Genomic DNA, 19,187 nt, shown 5'->3' with positions numbered 1-19,187 from the left:
CAGCTGAGACTTCTGTAGTGAACTGTTAGAGCTGCTGTGCAAAATATTTGTGACCAGGCACCGACTTTAGGTGTGTGTTCCTATCTGCAGGTAAAAGCTGTGGTACTAGAACAGTGATAACAGCTGGAAAAGTTCTCCCTAGCAAAAGCAGAGGTGTTACTGTAGGCTCCACATGTACATGGCAAGCACATTGTCAACACAGACAAGGATTTCATGGCATTCCTGCAGTGTAAATAGCAGGACCTTGTGATGGATGTGAATGTCATTGGTGGCTACAGCAGATCCTCAGACAGGTTCTGTGCAAGATCACTGGCATTATACTTCATGCCATGTGACATCTCAAGCTACTGTATTGGAGAGAACAGGCAGAAGTGGAGGATGTAACATCAAGAAGTATTCAAGTTTAAGAAGCAGATGTTTTTAGTAATGGCAGACTTAGCTGCTGGGAATTAGTAGATAAGATATCTTGGAATAAAGTTGGAGCGAAGATAGCAGGCCCTACTTGTCGGACAGATTTACCCCTGCTGCATGTCTGAAGTGGGACCACATAAGAGTGATGTTACATCCTGGATATTCCTTAAGGAGTAAGTGGTATGTTTTGCCCACCTTTTAAACCCTGCATCTTCATTGAAAGACTAAAATCCCATATGAAAACACCTACACAAGGAAGACATGTTCCATAACAGAGCACCCTTCAGCTTCAGTTTTATTACAGTGCATATTTTCTAAGCACTCTTACGATCATCAAAGAGAGCATTGTATACAATAAAAATATAACAGACCAGTGCACAACTGATAATAAATTCAGCACCCTGAGCAGAAAAACAGATATACAAGTAAGGATTCAGCAATTTGAACACATGCCCAAGAATATTTTGGGTCTGTAAGAGTGTAGAGTTGTATGACATGCATGTCATGCTGTCTGGGTTGCATATCAGTGTCATCAGCAGTGGCTTCAGGGCATTTCCAGCATCACCAATGAGACATCCCTCTGGGAAGTCTTCCAGCATAAATTGCTGGTATAAGTCACACGTGGCAGATATGTGAATCTTGGCATCTGCCTGGATCGCACATGGACACATTGCAAATAGTACCCTATGTATTGCACAAGTCCTGGCAGATGATGGAATAAAAACCTTTCTGCTTCACATGACAGTAGCCTTTTGCACTAGACAAGGACTTGTTGGTGAAGTGAATACAGTCATGTCCTCTAAAACCTCAAGGAAATAGGCTGTTTTACCAAATGCCTGCATAGTGATGAGTAAGCTCAGCTACATACTAGTGTCACCAAAGTATGCCATTGGATCACTGCCAACAAACTCTTTGCCAGTCCAAGAAGAAATATAATGCTGTTTGCCTCTACCCATAAGGTAACAAGACTAACTAATAGCATGCTTAGCAGCTACATATAGGTTCATAGATTAGTACTAAGCTAATTTTAAGCCTAGCCAATTACCCCATGTGTGAGAATCAAACCCAGCACCTTGTGCTTGTAAGGTATACACCTTAACCATTATGCTACTCTCACACCCTGTAAATTAGCAGCAGGCTAACTGCTCTTGTGGGCCATTCCAAGCCCAGCCAATTACCCCATGTGAGATTCAAAACCGGCACCTTGTGCCTGTAAGGTGTACACTTTAACCACTATGCCAGCCTCCCATCTTTTAAACCCTGCACATTGTGTCTGTAAGGTAAACACCTTAACCATTATGTCAACCTTCCCACAGGGCAGTAATATTCCCAGTGTACCTAAAAGCAAGTATGTGGGCATCATACCTGATCCCTCACTTTCTTTTCCACTTATACTGACATTATTACTTCTAAGGTGCTGTCTTGGCTCAAACATTGTTACAAGATATCGTATCTACTGATTCCCAACAGCTAAGTCTACCATTACTAAAAACATCTGCTTCTTAAACTTGAATACTTCTTGATGTTATGTCCTCCACACTTGTTTTGCAACACAGTAGAGAATTCAAGTTGCTAAATCAGGATTTTCAGATTTGTCCTATTAGCTGAACCTCACACCCACCAATGTGACCTCATAAAGGCCTCCACTGCCTACCTTATTATAAGGGCATTTTTTTCTTTTTAGCTTTCTTTTCAAAATATTAAAGCAAGGGTACTAGGGTTGCCACCTTTTCAAGTGGCCAAAGTAAGAAATGTTTTTGTAGAAACGTCAATTTTTGTGGGGCAAAACATACCCACGGCCAGTACAAAGGACAGAACTTAACTTTTTTGCCAAAATAAAATCTTATTCTTGTAGCATTTGAGTAGCTTGTTCTGTTTCTTATAACATTTAGGTGTTTCAGATACAAAATAAAACTGTTTTATGCAACTCTTAAAGAAAATATAGGAAATATTTTTGTCCTAAAATCTCAGGACATTTGCCATTTTTTCAATTTTTTTGCAGGACGCAACTGTCCAAAGAGGGACTGTCCCTCGCAAAGTTGGACAGGTGGTAACCCTAAAGGGTACTGTCCACTTTTGCAAGCTAAACTTTCATTCTGGGAATAAACTTACTCCTTAAGGAATATCCAGGATGTAACATCACTCTTATGTGGTCCCACTGCAGACCTGCAGCAGGGGAAAATCTGTCTGACAAGTAGGGCCTGCTGCATGGAACTACCTTCCCAAACAAATCAAAACACTGTCTTCATTGAAAGACTTTAAAAACTCGTATGAAAACACCTACACAAGGAAGATGTGCAAATGCTTTAGGGTCAGTAGGTAACTGGCAACCTACCCTTTCATTTATGGCTACACTACCCATATTAATTTGCTCCGGTCTGTAGTTTTTAACATAACTAAATGTATGCAATATATGCAATTGTCTTTGTATCTGCATTGTGTATCGTATGTATACTGTTTAAATATTTTTTGTGTGTTTGTAAAGTATCTCCCATTGTCTCTGACATGATTGTCTAGTCTAACATTGCATTTTAACATAATTAGCTATGTAATACTAATTACTATTGTATTATGTTGTTTTTTAACTGTCTTGGAGCCAGAGTCATAATTTAAATGGATTAGGATAGCAGCCCACCTACCCAGTTAAATAAATAGTGGTGTTTCTCTTCTCTGTGGTCCATATAAATCACATGTACTTCTCCTCATGGAGCAGCAGGACGTTGAGGAACTGCTGTAGCATCCATGAAGCAGATGCTTGCCTCACACCTGCTGTGTGTCCTGATAGCTGCTCGAATGTCCCGGTGGCTATGATGGTCAGTGCTAATCAAACATTTTTGTTCTCACAGACTGGTTTTCTGGTTTTCCACTTATCTCAAATGATACCATGAGTTGAGGGCACATGTCTACAAGCTCCCGTATGGTGTCTTTGACCAAATGATAGTATTTTTTTTAATGTTGTCACTGTAGTGGAAGTGATATAAAGATAGGTGTGGCTAAATTTATCTGTGATCCATGGGATGAATGGCCACAGACAATCAAGGACACCGGCTACAAGAATGACCCCTAAAAAATGGTGTTCAGTTAATACATATGGTACATCTAGCATTTTTTGAGCTCTGTCTCATTGTTCTCTGGGAAAAGACAGTGCAGAAATTTGCTGCGTTCAGCAGCTTGTTGTACTGTTTTTTATGCATTTCTGAATTGTGTCTCCATACCATTTCTCATTTATTTACATTCAGAGTTGTTCTCATTTCCTTTATGTTGCTCATTTGCATATTATTATGCAGTCATACTACACTCACTGTACAGTACAGTGCCTTGACTGGCCATAGTGTGCATCAGACATTACCTAACCCATATGCCACAAATTTGTGGACAAGGCACAGATATTTTCCTGAGCAGCTTGTTTACACAAAATATATTTCTGAACTACTGTTTCTGGTAACACAATGCATTAATGGTTTCCAAATTCCTGCTAGAGTCACCAAGAGAGCAGAGAGGTAGTGTTTTCAAATGTTTATTACGCTGCTGAGGGCCGTGGGCCAAAGATCACTTGATAGGTGAACGCTCACATGACTGTTCCTTTTTTAGTGGCTGTTCAGTGATTTTGAAGCAGTTTTAACATTTAAGTATATTAAAGTGGTTTAATTTAGGAAAAGTAGTTTGATCTGTGAAAATAAATTTTGGCATTACTTATTTAAAACACTAGTTGTTTTGTTAACATCATTGCCCTCTTGAATGCTTGCATATGAACTCTAATCAGAAGGCTTAACCAACCAATTACATACACATTTGTATTTTTAATTTTCAGTGAGCTGAATTCAAAGTTGCAAGATACTTTAGAGCAGATTGAGGTAAGTAGTTTTGCTTTTCTGCATTACTGAGGAATCACTACATTTTCATACGTTCCTTCATACGCTGCAAATACTAATATCGTTTTTCAGTTGCTGTTCTGTATTGTTAAGTTTTATTCATTTTAGTTACCCTGAGAATCAACAGTTGTTTTGGAATGTTTACTCATCAAGATTAACAAAAAATAATAATTAAAAAGACTAGCTCACTTGCAGATAATATTGACAGTATACACCTTTGTGTTCAACAGATGTCAACATGAACAAGTAAGGTGGGAGGGCAGAAACAGAAGCAAAATAAGGGCAGAAGAGTTAAGGAGAGAACAAATTTAAAATATACAGATTAATAGACTTTGACGTATGATAAAGGTGAAGTCAGAGCAAGAGGGTGAGGATGGCACAGAACTGAGCCTGAATCAGGAAATAATTGAGGATAGTTTAGAAATGTTAAAATTATTCACTCTTGATTCACTGAAGCAGTCAGATAAACTTTATACATTTAGGTCAGAAGCCAGCATAATTTATGCTAATATTTCTATTTTATTCAATTTTGAATGTCATGCTGCTCAGGAAATTTTCTTCTCAGAATTCTGTAAAAGTAATTTAATGGTAATATTTTAGACTTTATTATTTTTTTTTTTTTATAAAACGCCCTCTATCTTTGTTAGTTTAGATAGATGTTGGAAATATGTACAAAGGTATTCTATTTAATTAAATTTTCCTTTGATGGTTTAGAAAATGCATTAAACCTGCAGAAATAAAATTACTCACATGATTAAAATCATTCTCTTGCAATCTTAAAGGTTTGTATTTTATTTTTTGATGTTATGCATTCATTTGGTAAATTTGTTAATTTTAATGACCAAATTTAAATATATATATATATATATATATATATATATATATATATATATTTTTAATTAAAATTGTGCTTCTCCCACACTCACTTAACTTGTTGCTGCTTTATACCAGCATCTCATGAAATGCTACATGGTTGAGTTGTTTTTCTTAAAAGTGGGCATGGAGACATTATGTATGCAGATGAGTATGGCCCTTCATGCATTTGCAGGAAAGTCTTAAGGCAGAAGTTCACACAACATTTCATTACTAGTTGGCTGATAAATGTTAGATCTGAAGTAGGATGTTCATTTGTCAGCAACCTGTGGGTTACGGATCCGATATCGGATCCGAGCCGGCAACTTGTTTCAAGCTAATGGATCCGAGCTCCTAGCTCCTCCCTTCACCCATAATCCCCTGCTAACCCTCCATGACCTCAGATCTAGTTTGCCGCGCTTGTGGATGGCTGGATCCTTTTTGAGCTCGTCAGATAAGTGAAAAAAAAAAAAGTTTACTTTTTCAAAGTACTTCTTGTCAGAAATTTCTTTTTTAGTTAAAATTAATCTTTTTGAAGTGTGTAAGTGTTAGGTTCCTTATTTTTTGATCTTAATTAGTTACCCTCCCTTCGCTGGTCGTTGGTGTGTGAGTGTGTGTTGCGTTTCTTTTGGGGCCTGTGTGTGTGTGTAGTTGTTTTTCTTTTTTCTTTTAAAAAAAAAAAAAAAAGAATGGCTGAAAAGCCATATTTTCCAAATGTACCGAGTGTGGCCATAAGCTCTCCCCGGCTTATGGCCACACTCTGTGCGTTCGGTGCCTTGGGGTTGAACACCTCACCTCGGGCTGTACCATCTGTGCAGCGTTCAACCCCAGGGCACTGAAAGAGCGGAGGTCGAAGCTGGTCCTGGCGGGACTTTTACCCCCGGATTCAGCTTCGGCCTCCGCTACCTCTGCTGCTCCCGTGGCTCCACCACAGCCTGTGGTCGCTGCCACTCCTGCCCCCCTGCCTCCGTCTGGGACTCAAACTCCCGCTAAAGTGTCGGAGGACAGGGAGGCCAGGAGGGAAACGGAGGAGAAGCACCACAAGCGGGCGAGACCTCTGTTTCGGCCCCGCCAGCTAAGCGGGCTTCTCCCTCCACTGCTTCTAGGTCTCCTCCTCCTCGGCTCCGATCCCCTTGTTTCTCCCCGGGGCCCGAGGAGGAGACCTGATCTCCGTTGAGGTCATCGAGGCGGCATTCCAGGCCTGCCTCGGTGGCCTCCTTGAGATCTACTTTCAGTTTATCCGATGCAGACTTGGACCGGATGATGCGAAGATTATCCAGGCCCAGCTGCAGATGGGAGTGCTTTTGCCTCCCCCCCTCAGGGGGGGAGCTCGACACCCTTTTTCCACCCAATTGCTCCTTCTCCGACCCGCTACCCGGTTGGGCGTTGAGCCGAGCAGCGTTGGAGCCGGGGGTGGGTCGTCACCGACAGTACTTGGTACTTCGGATCCGACCCTGACCTCGAGCCTGTTGGATCCGACCTCTCGGAGCCGTGGTCCGAGCTTTGGATCCGGGGGATTCAGTGTGCCTTCGGCTCTGTCCAGGTTGGAGCACACTGGTCCCTCGGATCCGACGGTCTCGGCGCCGGCTCCGATCCCTTCATCGGATCCGAGTGGGAGCCGACTTTCGGATCCATTGGAGAGTGGCTCTCCCTCGGCCTTCGATGTTGTGGAGAGGGCTCTGTTGAGAGCATCCAGAACCCCGGTCCTTGCATCGGCTCCTCCCTGCACTCCCTCTCTGCTGGGCCAGGCTTCCATCACCCGGCCAAAGGGACAGCCTGCTTTGATGTCACAGATGGTTCCATTGGAACAAGATGTTGCTAGCGAGGACTCCTCGGACAGTCCCCCCGAGGAAGCTCCCCACAAGCATAAGTGCAAAAGGAGGCACGTGGACTCCCCTGAGTCCTTAACCAAGGACACGGACTTGGAGGAAGGGGAAGGCTCCCCAAGATCGCCCCCTGAGGATGTCTCCTTTGGAGACATCATGGAGATGCTGAGAATCAGAGGTGGGTGGTCTGCCCCCAAGTCTTCCTCAGATGAGTCCGTGTTTCTGGAGGCATTCGAGGCAGGCCCGTCTACCTCTTGGGTGTTCCCTCCAGCTGACCCCCTGGTGGACCTCATTATCACCAGGGCGTGGAAGGATCCGGACACCGTGGAGCCAATACCGAAGCGCCCGGATAGGATTCTTAGCCCCCCCCTCAGACCTATCACATTGGAGTAAGGGGCCACCCATAGATGCCATGTTGATGGCAGCAGCCACAAAGAGGGAATTGGCTCAGGAGAGTCCCTCAGTCCATCCACCGAGCAAAGAGTCCCGTTTGATGGACCGCTTAGGGAAGCGAGTCTTTAGTTCAGCGACCTTCTCGGTAAGGTCGCTGAACTATATGGCACATGTCATCAGGATGCAGCGGGATCTTATCAAAGAATACGCTGCATCCCCCCCTGAGTCCATGTCGGAGGATGACAAACAATTGTACTCCACCCGAATGGCCACTCTGAGATCGATTTCAAACACCTCTATGCGGCTGTTGTCCCATGCCACAGAGGGAGCCACTAGGGCTAGCGGAGTAGGCCTAGTGATGAGACGTCAGGCCTGGCTCCGTCATTGCGATTTTACAGAGCCCTTTAAAGCGTCCTTTGCGAACGCCACTTTTGATGGTTCTGCCCTATTTGGCAAAACAGTTCGCGAGACACTTGTCCAGAGCGAGAAGGACGGGAAGACGTTGTCTGCCGTCGGAGTCCGCTTCTCTGCTCCCCAGCGGTCCTTTTCGAGGAACCAAAAGGGTCAGAAGAAGATGTGGTTCCGGAAATCACAACATTCCCAACCAGCTCCGGACAACCAGTCCTACCGTGGCAGAGGTGGACAGGGAGGATGTCACCCCAGGGGCAGAGGGGCTCCAAGAAACTTTGGGTCCAGAGAACCTTTCTCTGAGCGGCCCGCGCAGCAGCCCTGAGGGGTTGCCCGACTGCTCCACTCTGGAGGCAGTCGGGGGGCGTTTTTCAGAACACCTAGTGGCATGTGAGTCCATCACAACAAACCGCTGGGTGCTTCGCATCATATCCAGAGGGTACAAAATACCAATACTCCATGTCCCCAAATCCAAGAACCTCCCCGATGTACCACCCGATCAGTGGGAGGCCGCAGCCGCAGAAATCCAGCAGCTGCTAAGAAAAAGAGCCATCCAGCCCATCCCCCAAGACCAGCTCGGATTAGGGTTCTACTCCAGGTTCTTTTTGGTGCCAAAAAAGACAGGGGACTTGAGACCCATCCTAGACCTTTCCCGCTTGAACCTGTCAGTAACCAAGGAAAAATTCCGAATGGTCACTCTTCAATCTATCCTCCCCCTTTTGAGGGAAAACGATTGGATGTGCTCTGTAGACCTCAAGGATGCGTACTACCACATTTTAATGGGCAAATGATCCAGGAGGTTCCTTCGCTTCCGGCTGGGGGCCAGTCACTACCAGTTCAGGGTCCTTCCCTTTGGCCTCACCACAGCCCCCAGGGTGTTCACCAAGGTATTAGCAGTGATTGCAGCCCACCTGAGACTCCAGGGAATACAGGTCTTTCCGTACCTGGACGACTGGCTCCTGACCGCACCAACAAGACATCTACTTTGCTCAGCCAGAGACTTCTTTCTCCATTTAGCCCCACAACTAGGCATTACTATCAACGTCGGCAAATCTCTACTGGCTCCGACGCAGGTCATAGAATTCATAGGTGCCAGAATAGACACCAGAGATTTGCGAGCCTTCCTAACTTCCGAGAGAATCCGGAACCTACAATTTCATGTGCGGGCTATCCTTCATTCAGAGGCTTCACCTGCGGAATTGGTCCTGAGGGCACTGGGCTCCATGGCGGCAGCGATTACGCTCCTTCCATGCGCCCGTTTGAACATGCGAGTACTGCAATGGACTCTGTTAGTGCAACGGTCCTTCCTATCCCTTCCTCTCCACCATCCCATTGCTATCAGCAAGGCTTGCAGGAGGGTGCTACTATGGTGGCTCCAAGCATCGAACTTCCATACGGGCCATCCTTTCTGCACCTCTCCCCCTCTCGCCACGGTGACCACGGACGCTTCCCGCCTCGGGTGGGGGGGCATTATTCAGGCAGGACAGTCCAAGGCACGTGGAACGATACAGAGACCTCCCTGCATATCAACGTTCTGGAGATGAGAGCGGTGCTGTTGGCGTTGCAAGCACTTCAGGGCTTCCTCCCCACAGGAACGATTGCAATTCAGTTGGACAACATTTCGGTGGTCTGGTATATCAACAAACAGGGGGGAACCAGATCTTACCCTCTATGCCACGAAGCCATGAGAGTGTGGGAATGGGTGATCTCCACCAACCGCTTTCTGATTGCAACACACATTCCGGGGAGGACCAACATCCTAGCGGACAAGCTCAGCCGCACCCTTCTTACCTCGTACGAGTGGTCTCTCAATCCTCTAGTAGCGAAGCAGATATTCGCAATATGGGGGCGACCCTGCTGCAATCTTTTTGCATCTCCATCAAACACCAAATGCGACAATTTCTTCGCTCTAATCCCCCCTCCAGGGGAAACTCCAAGAGATGCTCTGGTGCATGCTTGGCCACCCAGTCTACTCTATGCCTATCCTCCTCTACCACTGATGATACAACTCTTACAGAAAGCCTCGCGGTTGGGGAGCAAGATGATTCTCATTGCCCCATTCTGGCCTCGGCAAATTTGGTTCCCTTACCTGTGGTCTCACCTTGTGAATCACCCTTGGATTCTAGATCCCATTCCGGATCTCATCTCTCATCCGTTGGACTTACCAGCTCCAAACCTGGACAATCTGAAACTCACAGCTTGGTTGCTCCAGTTCCACTCCTAGTTAGGACTCCCGGTATCTCTTCACCAGTGAAAGCCATCCTCGTGGCAGCGCATAAGCCCTCCACCAGGAAAGTGTACCACAGTAAATGGAAACGTTTTTCCATCTGGGCAGAGCACCATGATCTAGATCCCTTTACGGCTCCTCTTCCATCCATATTGGACTTCCTAACTGAACTCTTTCAGGAAGGCGCTAGTTGTTCAACTGTCAAAGTGCAATTGGCAGCCATATCTCATTACCATGTGGGACATGATACAGGGCCCTTGATGTCGGCCAAATTGTGTAAAACCTTTCTCAAGGGCACCTTTTTACTTAGACCCCCTGTAAAAGAAGCCGTACCCCCCTGGGATCTTACATTAGTTCTTCAAGCCTTGACTGCTCCACCCTTTGAACCCGCTGCTTCAGTAGATCTCAAATTCTTGTAATGGAAAACAGCATTCCTTGTAGCCATCACTTCAGAGAAAAGAGTGTCGGAGCTTCAGGCCCTCTCTGTGAAGCCTCCTTACCTGATCTTTCACCCAGATAGAGTGTACCTCAGGATCAATCCCTCCTTTCTTCCCAAGATAGCATCAGAAACCAACATAAATCAATCCATAAATTTATTGGTTTTCTTCCCTAAATATCAGAATAAGGGAGAGTACAAGCTGCACTCATTAGATGTTCATAGGCAGCTTTGTTTTTATACTCATAGGACAGCTGGCCATAGACAATCCCGACCAGCTGTTCATTTCCTTTGCCAAATTTAACTTGGGGAAAGCTATCTCTAAAGTATCTTTATCTCGCTGGATTTCCCAATGTATCCTACTAGGCGTATCGAGCCTCGGGTAGACCCGCACCAGAAGGAGTTCGTGCTCATTCCACCCGCTCCATTTCTACTTCTGCGGCCTTCAAGTCTAGAGTCCCATTGGATGATATTTGTTCTGCAGCCATTTGGGCTTCATCTCATACCTTTATTAACCACTACAAGCTAGGCCTGCTTTCTAGAGGGAGAGCATCCTTTGGCTCTGCGGTGCTTCGTAATATCCTTCCATGATGGCCACCCAAGGTGCAGGTAGCTGGGGACTCTGTCCCACAGGTTGCTGACAAATGAACATCCTACTTCAGATTTAGAAGTTATGTACTCACCATAACGTTCCATCTGAGTAGGTAGTTCATTTGTCTGCAACCATCCCCCCTCCAATCCCCCTGACCTTCTTCTGATCTACTAGTTGTTAGATATCCTTTGTTGGATATATATTGAGGGGCAAACTCGATCTGAGGTCATGGAGGGTTAGCAGGGGATTATGGGTGAAGGGAGGAGCTAGGAGCTCGGATCCATTAGCTTGAAACAAGTTGCCAGCTCGGATCCGATATCGGATCCGTAACCCACAGGTTGCAGACAAATGAACTACCTACTCAGATGGAACATTATGGTGAGTACATAACTTCTAATTTTATTAGGCATAGGAAAGTCTTTGTTCACTTGACAGGTTGTGATCTAAACTCCTAATAGCGTTGGGCTTTCATGACACATGTTTCAGGTTCCCAGGTCACATTCACTGGATCTAACCACAGGGTCACCTCTACATGTGTTCTTATATGCTTCCAAGGCAGGGTATTCCTCTTACAAGTATTATGGCCTTCTAGTCACTGGGGTAAAACCGTGTCAGAAGAAGCCATGCTGTATGTCTGCCAGAGAACCAATGTGTTGTACAGAAAGGTGTTGGGGTTAGCTGCAGCTGCCATAGACACTGTAAACGCATGCTTACTCACTGTGGGTAGTGAATTCCTTGAGTCGTAATACCATTGTTTTCATACCCACCTTCTCATTGGGAAAGGTATTGTACAGGGTGCTGCATCGTTATCCACTGTGGCTAGCCCTTTAACTACCGAAGTCCACATCTGAAACCAGATACCTGACATTAAATATAACAGTACAGCCCTTCCATCACTACATGGATTTTTCCCAAGTTTTTCTTATCATTTTGAGTGAAATAATCTGGGAAAATAATTTCTATTGGCATATAGTAATTGTGTAGGAGAAATGTTACATCTTTCCAGCTTTCACCAGAAATCTTTAGTAGGAAAGGTATTTTATGGATTGTGAAAGTAGTACAGAATTCTTCCCTTGAACAGCCATGAGAAATAACAGCTTTATTAATTTTTCTGAAAGCATATTTGTAGCATGAATTGGTGTTGGAGGGGAGATGCTGTTTTGTTGAAACTGTGTTTATCAAATAGCATTTCATAGAAAAATGTTGATAGTGCTGTTTTATAAAAAAAAAAAAAAAAAAAAAAGTATTTATATTCAAAGGCCTTCACAAAAAATTTTTTGTCTGGTACTAGAAAATGCATCCTTAGTGACATTAAGACTAAGGCCAGCAAGCATTAGGACAGTTTGGCATCTTTACCAGACTTTGATAGCGCCACTTCCCCAGTCCAGATCATATTCTGATACTATTCATATCTAAATCTCTGTTGTTTTGCTCAGAGATCACGTGTGAAAGCAGTCACAGTTTACCTTTTAGTTTACTTAATGTTAAATTTTACATCAGAGGAGAGAGTAACTAGCCAACCCTGTGGCATAGAGGGATAAAGCCCGTATTAAAATGGAGAGGACCCAATTTTGGTTAGTGTCTTGTATGCCTATAGGAGTCGGCAGGCAAGGATGGAAGTGATTGGCTGCTGCTGGCTCACCCATCCTTTTTTTTGGGGGGGGGGGGGACTTTGGCTCACTACGTGGGTGACACCTAGGAGGAGCACAAGAGATTGCAGCCATGGAGCATGACCCTGTAAGAATGGGGCTGCTAATGTGCAGAGCATGTTAACACAGAGAACATGCAGGGGCATGCTTCCTGATGGAAGCAGCTATACATTTGGGGTAGGCTGCATCAAAGGGCCTGAAAGCTGGCCTGCTGTGTACTGCCAGACCCATGCTTTTGGGGAACAATTGGGACAGATGGGCTGCTTTGCAAGGAATGAATGGGGCTATAGGCTCCTAGCTAGAGCAGCAAAGCCGAGCTCTCACCCAACAGAAAAGGGCTGATTGGGTGCAAGTTGAGGGGACAGGGGACATTGGGTTGGTGTTGTGGCAGCTTTAAAAACAAAACCAGTAACTGTTCTTTCCTGCATTGTCCAAATTTAGCACACACTCCCATGTTGCTTAATTTATTTACTTTATACTTTCAGCTTTGGTTTACACTTTTTTTCTTGCCCCATTTGTTTTTTTTTCTTGGTGTTTCCTCAAAAATGCTACATAGGTCTACCATTTTGAACTTTTTTCTGAATTGTGTGTTTTTCTGAGAGTGTATATCAGGTATGTTTTCTGAGGTAGAAGCTTTTGCCTATAATTTGCAATCAAAATGGACAGCCATTTATAGAGTGCAATTGCAGTAGCAGAATCCTAACTCAAAGCTCTCAGCACAACCACTGTTTTTTACTGCCTTGGAGCAGAATGTAACACACGTGTTCTATTTGTTTTACCTAGTAGAAGAAATCAGCATCTCAGTCTGTTTGCTATATTTGCAAAATCTTATCCACTCAGAGGTAGTCAAGACAGTCCAAGTCCTCAGAGCCAGGGCTTCTGACTCCTGCCTCTATGTTGTCAAAGTACTATAAGAAATCCAAGCTTCCCAAACTACCCATAGTTGCACAGCCTTTCCCTCTAGGCTGTTTATCTAGTCTTTGTAAAAAAATCTTCTTTTTTTCCTCTAAAGTTGTGGGATCAGAGTTTTCAATGACAGAATTATCTAAGTCACAAAGTTCCACTAGCTTAACAAATGTAGAAGGTTCAGATGTAACAGCTCAAGACCAGCTTTCTAGAGAGTTTTTTCCAGTGTTCGACTACAACAAGTTTGCATATTGCATTCTGGTGGCAAAGGAAAGACTTTCTGCTGCCCCTTCCCAGTCTGGATTCCCCCCAGGCTTTCCTTATCAGCTCCATTTCCATCTACAGTTGCCGTCATTGCCCTTCGCAGCATTATTCTCAATGCCAGAGCCTTTTTCAGCATCTGAGACAGTGATGTTCTTATTAGCATCATGTGTCTCACTGTTTTTAGCTTTATTTTTTAAATTTCATTCAATACTGTGATTTCTGCGCATTTATTGCAAGTGCTAAAAGACCAGCTGGCCCCAATGCTTATCAGTGTGGCTGTGGTGTCGAGTTCAACACCAATATTTTCTTTGTTAATGCTGGTGTATATAGTCACAACCAGTGCTAGGGTTTTCAATGTTTTGTCAACCTGTGGTATCCATCTCCAAAAAAGCTGAATGGAGTAAATAACCAAGAGCACTGCACCAAAAATAAAAATCCAACAGTTTTATTCCACCACGATAAAGAGTTTAGCGCTTTTGTCAAAAGTACATAAAATTGACTTCTTCAGAACTACATGACACACATAATGCTGATTTAAATAGCCTGGCCTACTCAACAATTAATCAAACAAGAAAGATGCCATTTCCTGCTAAAAAATGTCGTTTCCTGCTAAAAAGGAATGTCATTTCCTGTTAGAAAAAGATATCATTCCATGCTAAAAAAAAAGTACTACCCCACTAAAATAATACAACTGAATTATTAATCCATTGATCCCCCAAAAGTAGAGCTTATGTTAAAAACATTACATAAATAAAACAGCTTTTAATTTTAACATAGAACTAATAGAAATGTTATCATTGAGCCCAGGTGGCACACATGCATTTAACCTTATTTGCCACTTGAGCTCTAAAAATTCAAGAAAATCATTGACAGGTCCACCCCTTGTACCCAAGTCGACCTGCTCTAATACAAAAAACTTGAAACAGTGTGTGGGATATAATTTAATATGCTTAAATAAGGCGTTGGTCTCCCTATGTTTGTTAATATCATAACTGTGTTGATAGATCCATTGTCTTAAAACTCTGACAGTCTTACCCACATAGTAACAGTCGCAACCTGTACAGTATGCAACATATACAACCCCCTTGGTGTAACAATAGTACTTTTTATGTGTAGTGATTTTACCAAAATTCCTAAGTTTAATAAATTCGGCATCAATCACAAAAGAACATTGGGTGCATCTTCCACATTTGAAAGTACCACCTAGTCCAGATGCCACCTTTTTTCTTTCAACTAAACCTTTGAAAGATGTACACTTTTGGTACACCACCAGGGGTTTTTCACCTAGTTTATTAATGATATTCTCATCAATACGAAACATGTTCCAGCAATTACAAATGATGCTTTTGATGTAAAAAAAATCAGAAATGAAAGGTAACACTAATGCCTTGCTATAGTTGTTCATTCTCTCAGTTGGTAGGAGCCTGGTTAGACCCAGAGGGTTGTCCAATAATGTTCTATAAACCCCATTAGTTCTTTCTTTTTTGTTGGACCTCACCTATTATGTCCTTAACAAACTGAGGGGGGTAACCTCATTTCTGTAACATACCCAGTAGGAGGTCGCACACTCTAAGAAAATCAATATCCTCAGATGCCATTCTGGCCAATCTAGCACGTTGTCCCTTCATAAGGGATTTCTTCTGGTGCAAGGGGTGCCAACTCTCAAAGTGCAAAAGAGAGAGTTGGAGTACATGGATTTCCAATAAAGATGTGAGGTGAATCTCCCCTTGGAATAATCCTTCCTGATGTTCAGGTCAAGATAGTTCAAAATATCATGGTCCTTGGTCATGGTGAACTTCAGAAAAGTGGTGGTGTTGTTAATATAAGTAAAAAATCTATCCCGCTCGTCTTCACTACCATGCAAAAATAAGACCAAATCGTCAAGGTACTGCCCATACAGTACAGAACTCGGAGTTGACAATATACAGGTCCTCCCACTGGGCAAGTACTATGTTGGCAAACGACGGTGCACAACAGGCGCCCATAGCCGCCCCTTGCAACTTTTTGAATATTTGCCCCTCAAAGGAAAAGAAGTTATTGCCCAGAACCATCTCCATACAGGATCTGATGGTAAGAATGGTATCATGATTCAATAAGTTCTGCTTACATAAATAATCGTAGAACCATTAAATACCTACATCATGGGGTATTACAGAAAAGAGGTCCCTCACATCAAGGGTGACCAGTATAAGACATTCGTTGTACATTTCATGTTTAATCTTGGACAGGAAATCCCATGAGTCTTTAATAATTAGGTCCCTATCATCCAACACATGTTTGACTGAACAGTCAATGAATTTGAATCATGTTATTTTAACATGTTATGCTAAATTTATTGCTGTATAAAACTGCTTTTATGGTATAATTATTGCTGTATAAAACTGTTTTGATGTTACTCTGTATTAAATTGTATGTTTTTTCCTTGGAGCTTTTCTCCCCGGGCCTCTACTGAAAATGGACATATATCCAGTTAGACTAGCCCGGTCAACAAATGTAAAATAAATAAAATAAAATAAAATAAAATAAAATTTGGCCAAACTAAAGTTTTTGATGCTTTTGCATCCGCAGTTGGCCGGAGGGGGGGATTAAGGATACTCTTGTGGATTTTTGGGATTCTGAAAATGGTCGGAATCCTAGGATGTTTTGTCTCTAGGAAGCTATGTTAAGCTCATTAATGGAGAACTCAGTATAAGTATCACTGTACAGCAGGTCAGTCATCCTGCTGTTGTAGTCCCTAGCATCCATAATAACTAGTCCTACCCCCCTTATCAGGCTTCATAATCCGGATGTCACTATTCTCTAATATATCATGTAATAGCCTTTTTTCCTTTTTAGTCAAATTGCCAGTCCCATCCTGTTCCACATAATGATTCCTGTGAGAGATTGTTTTTCTAAATTGTCTCTCACAAAAAGATTCAAACACTTCCACTAATGGGTGCATAGGTGGAATGAATTTACTTGGTTTGATAAAAGGGCTAGCATTGACCAGGAGATTAGTAATACGATCACCCCCCCTCTGAAAAGAAAAGGGCCAAGTTAAGCTTCCTAATGTAGATTTTGAACTGTAAAATAGTATTGACAATGTCAGTTTTACACGTTGGCACAAAATTAAGCCCTTTCGAAAACAATTCTGCCCATTCAACAGTTACATTGGTCTTACTGTAATTGTATACCTTAAACATCATTACCAAAGTTGGAAATAATGTTGCAAACATTGTCATCACTCATCTCCAATGTTGCTGTGGTCTCCCCCCCCCTCCACGTATTCTCGTAGTTCGATTGTCCGTAGTTCACATTGCCTTGCCCCCCCCTCCGGTTCATTAACTGCTGAGATCTCCTCGGGGGGGGGGGTTCTAAACTGATGTTATGCTCAGAATTAACCCTGTCATCATTAATAACATCACAATCAACCTGCCTATCAGACCACCTAGCTTGCTGCCCTTCAGGTGGATCTGGTTAAGCCCTGCCTGCTTCATAATCAGTTTTATCTCTTGACAATTTCTTCTGTTTCTTGTTTTTAAACTGTATCAAATCAATTTCCACATTTTTAAATAAATTATTAAATTCAGTCATTCTGTGCTCAAAAAGCAAGTCCCTTTTAATTTCATGATCAAGTCCGTTAATATCTTTGAGTATACCAGCCATTTTCCTGTTGTCACTAATGAAAATATTAAGTAACTCACACCCTTGCATGTTGAAAAACATTTTGAGATCCTTATGCAGTTGTGAGTCTTTCACCAAACCAGTCAGGTATTTCCACATCCTTAAACCCTTAGGGATCTGCTCCCTTCTTAAACAGTCGTTGAAGTATTCATTTTCCAACTGTAACTTTTTGTACTTCCATAAAAGTTCCTTAAAGCAACGAAACTGGTCATCCAGGCTCCCACAACTGTTGTTAATGTTGACATTACAGCCACGAAGCCCAGTATCATTTCTAAGCCAGTCATCAACAGAAAATGAAGGCGTGACATTGTCACACACACACAGCGACGAACCTGATCCAGTAGCGTTACTGTTAACGTTGTTGGTAGCTCCACAGCCTTTGTCATTGAGACAAACATTAGAACACATACTCCTTTGTGCAGGTGTAATTAATGAATTGTCAGGGCTTTCTGGTTGCAAATGATTAAGGCCCTGAGAGTGAACTAATCCTTGTTGATTCATAAGAGAATCATCCTTGGTGGACAGTAGGGCAATAGAAGAAGTAAGCGATGTCACAGATTGCAATAACGCATTAAAATCGATGTTACCAGTACTGCTAGGGTCTTCACCTCCATCCATGACAAATACAAACTAAGAAAAACTAAAATATCCAAACCCAGAAAAAGCTTTTCAATTCAAGAAAATCCTTAATCCCCCCCCCCCCCCCCCCGGCCTATTGTGAATGCAAAAGCATCAAAAACTTTTAGTTTGGCCAAGTTTGTTGACTGTTCAGTTAAACATGTGTTGGATGATAGGGACCTAATTATTAAAGACTCATGGGATTTCCTGTCCAAGATTAAACATGAAATGTACAACGAATGTCTTATATTGGTCACCATTGATGTGAGGAACCTCTTTTCTGTAATACCCCATGATGTAGGTATTTAATGGTTCTACGATTATTTATGTAAGCAGAACTCATTGAATCATGATACCATTCTTACCATTAGATCCTGTATGGAGATAGTTCTGGGCAATAACTTCATTTCCTTCGAGGGGCAAATATTCAAACAAGTGCAAGGGGTGGCTATGGGCGCCTGTTGTGCACCGTTTGCCAACATAGTACTTGCCCAGTGGGAGGACCTGTATATTGTCAACTCCGAGTTCAAGGACATGTGGGTACTGTATGGGCGGAACCTTGATGATTTGATCTTATTTTGGCATGGTAGTGAAGACGAGTTGGATAGATTTTTTACTTGTATTAACAACACCACTTTTCTGAAGTTTACCATGACCAAGGACCATGATATTTTGAACTACCTTGACTTGATCATCAGGAAGGATTATTCCAAGGGGAGATTCACCTCACATCTTTATAGGAAACCCACGTACTCCAACTCTCTTTTGCAATTTGAGAGTTGGCACCCCTTGCACCAGAAAAAATCCCTTGTGAAGGGACAATGTGTTAGATTGGCCAGAATGGTATCTGAGGATATTGATTTTCTTAGAGTGTGCGACCTCCTACTGGGTATGTTACAGAAAAGAGGTTACCCCCCTCAATTTGTTAAGGACATAATAGGTGAGGTCCAACAAAAAAGAAAGAACTAATGGGGTTTATAGAACATTGTTGGACAACCCTCTGGGTCTAACCAGGCCCCTACCAACTAAGAGAATGAACAACTATAGCAGGGCATTGGTGTTACCTTTCA

The 19,187-nt window shown here is 43.0% G+C and overlaps 1 protein-coding gene across 2 annotated transcripts in view; it reads left to right on the top strand.

The window, feature by feature from the left end:
• Nucleotides 1–19,187, top strand: part of VPS50 (VPS50 subunit of EARP/GARPII complex) — a 2,487,651-nt gene that overhangs the window by 1,140,488 nt on the left and 1,327,976 nt on the right. For both annotated transcript variants that reach the window (XM_044067641.1, XM_044067642.1), the window contains exon 10: nt 4,223–4,265. In XM_044067641.1, coding sequence (XP_043923576.1) covers nt 4,223–4,265 — 43 coding nt within the window. The remainder of the gene's footprint in view (nt 1–4,222; nt 4,266–19,187) is intronic.

The sequence above is a fragment of the Protopterus annectens genome, chromosome 3.part1 (genome assembly GCF_019279795.1).
Source record: "Protopterus annectens isolate FY-2018-M chromosome 3.part1, PAN1.0, whole genome shotgun sequence".
In the NCBI taxonomy this organism is placed as follows: domain Eukaryota; kingdom Metazoa; phylum Chordata; order Ceratodontiformes; family Protopteridae; genus Protopterus; species Protopterus annectens.
The sequence above is the reverse complement of the archived record's forward strand: the minus strand, read 5'-3'. Positions and strand labels throughout refer to the sequence as shown.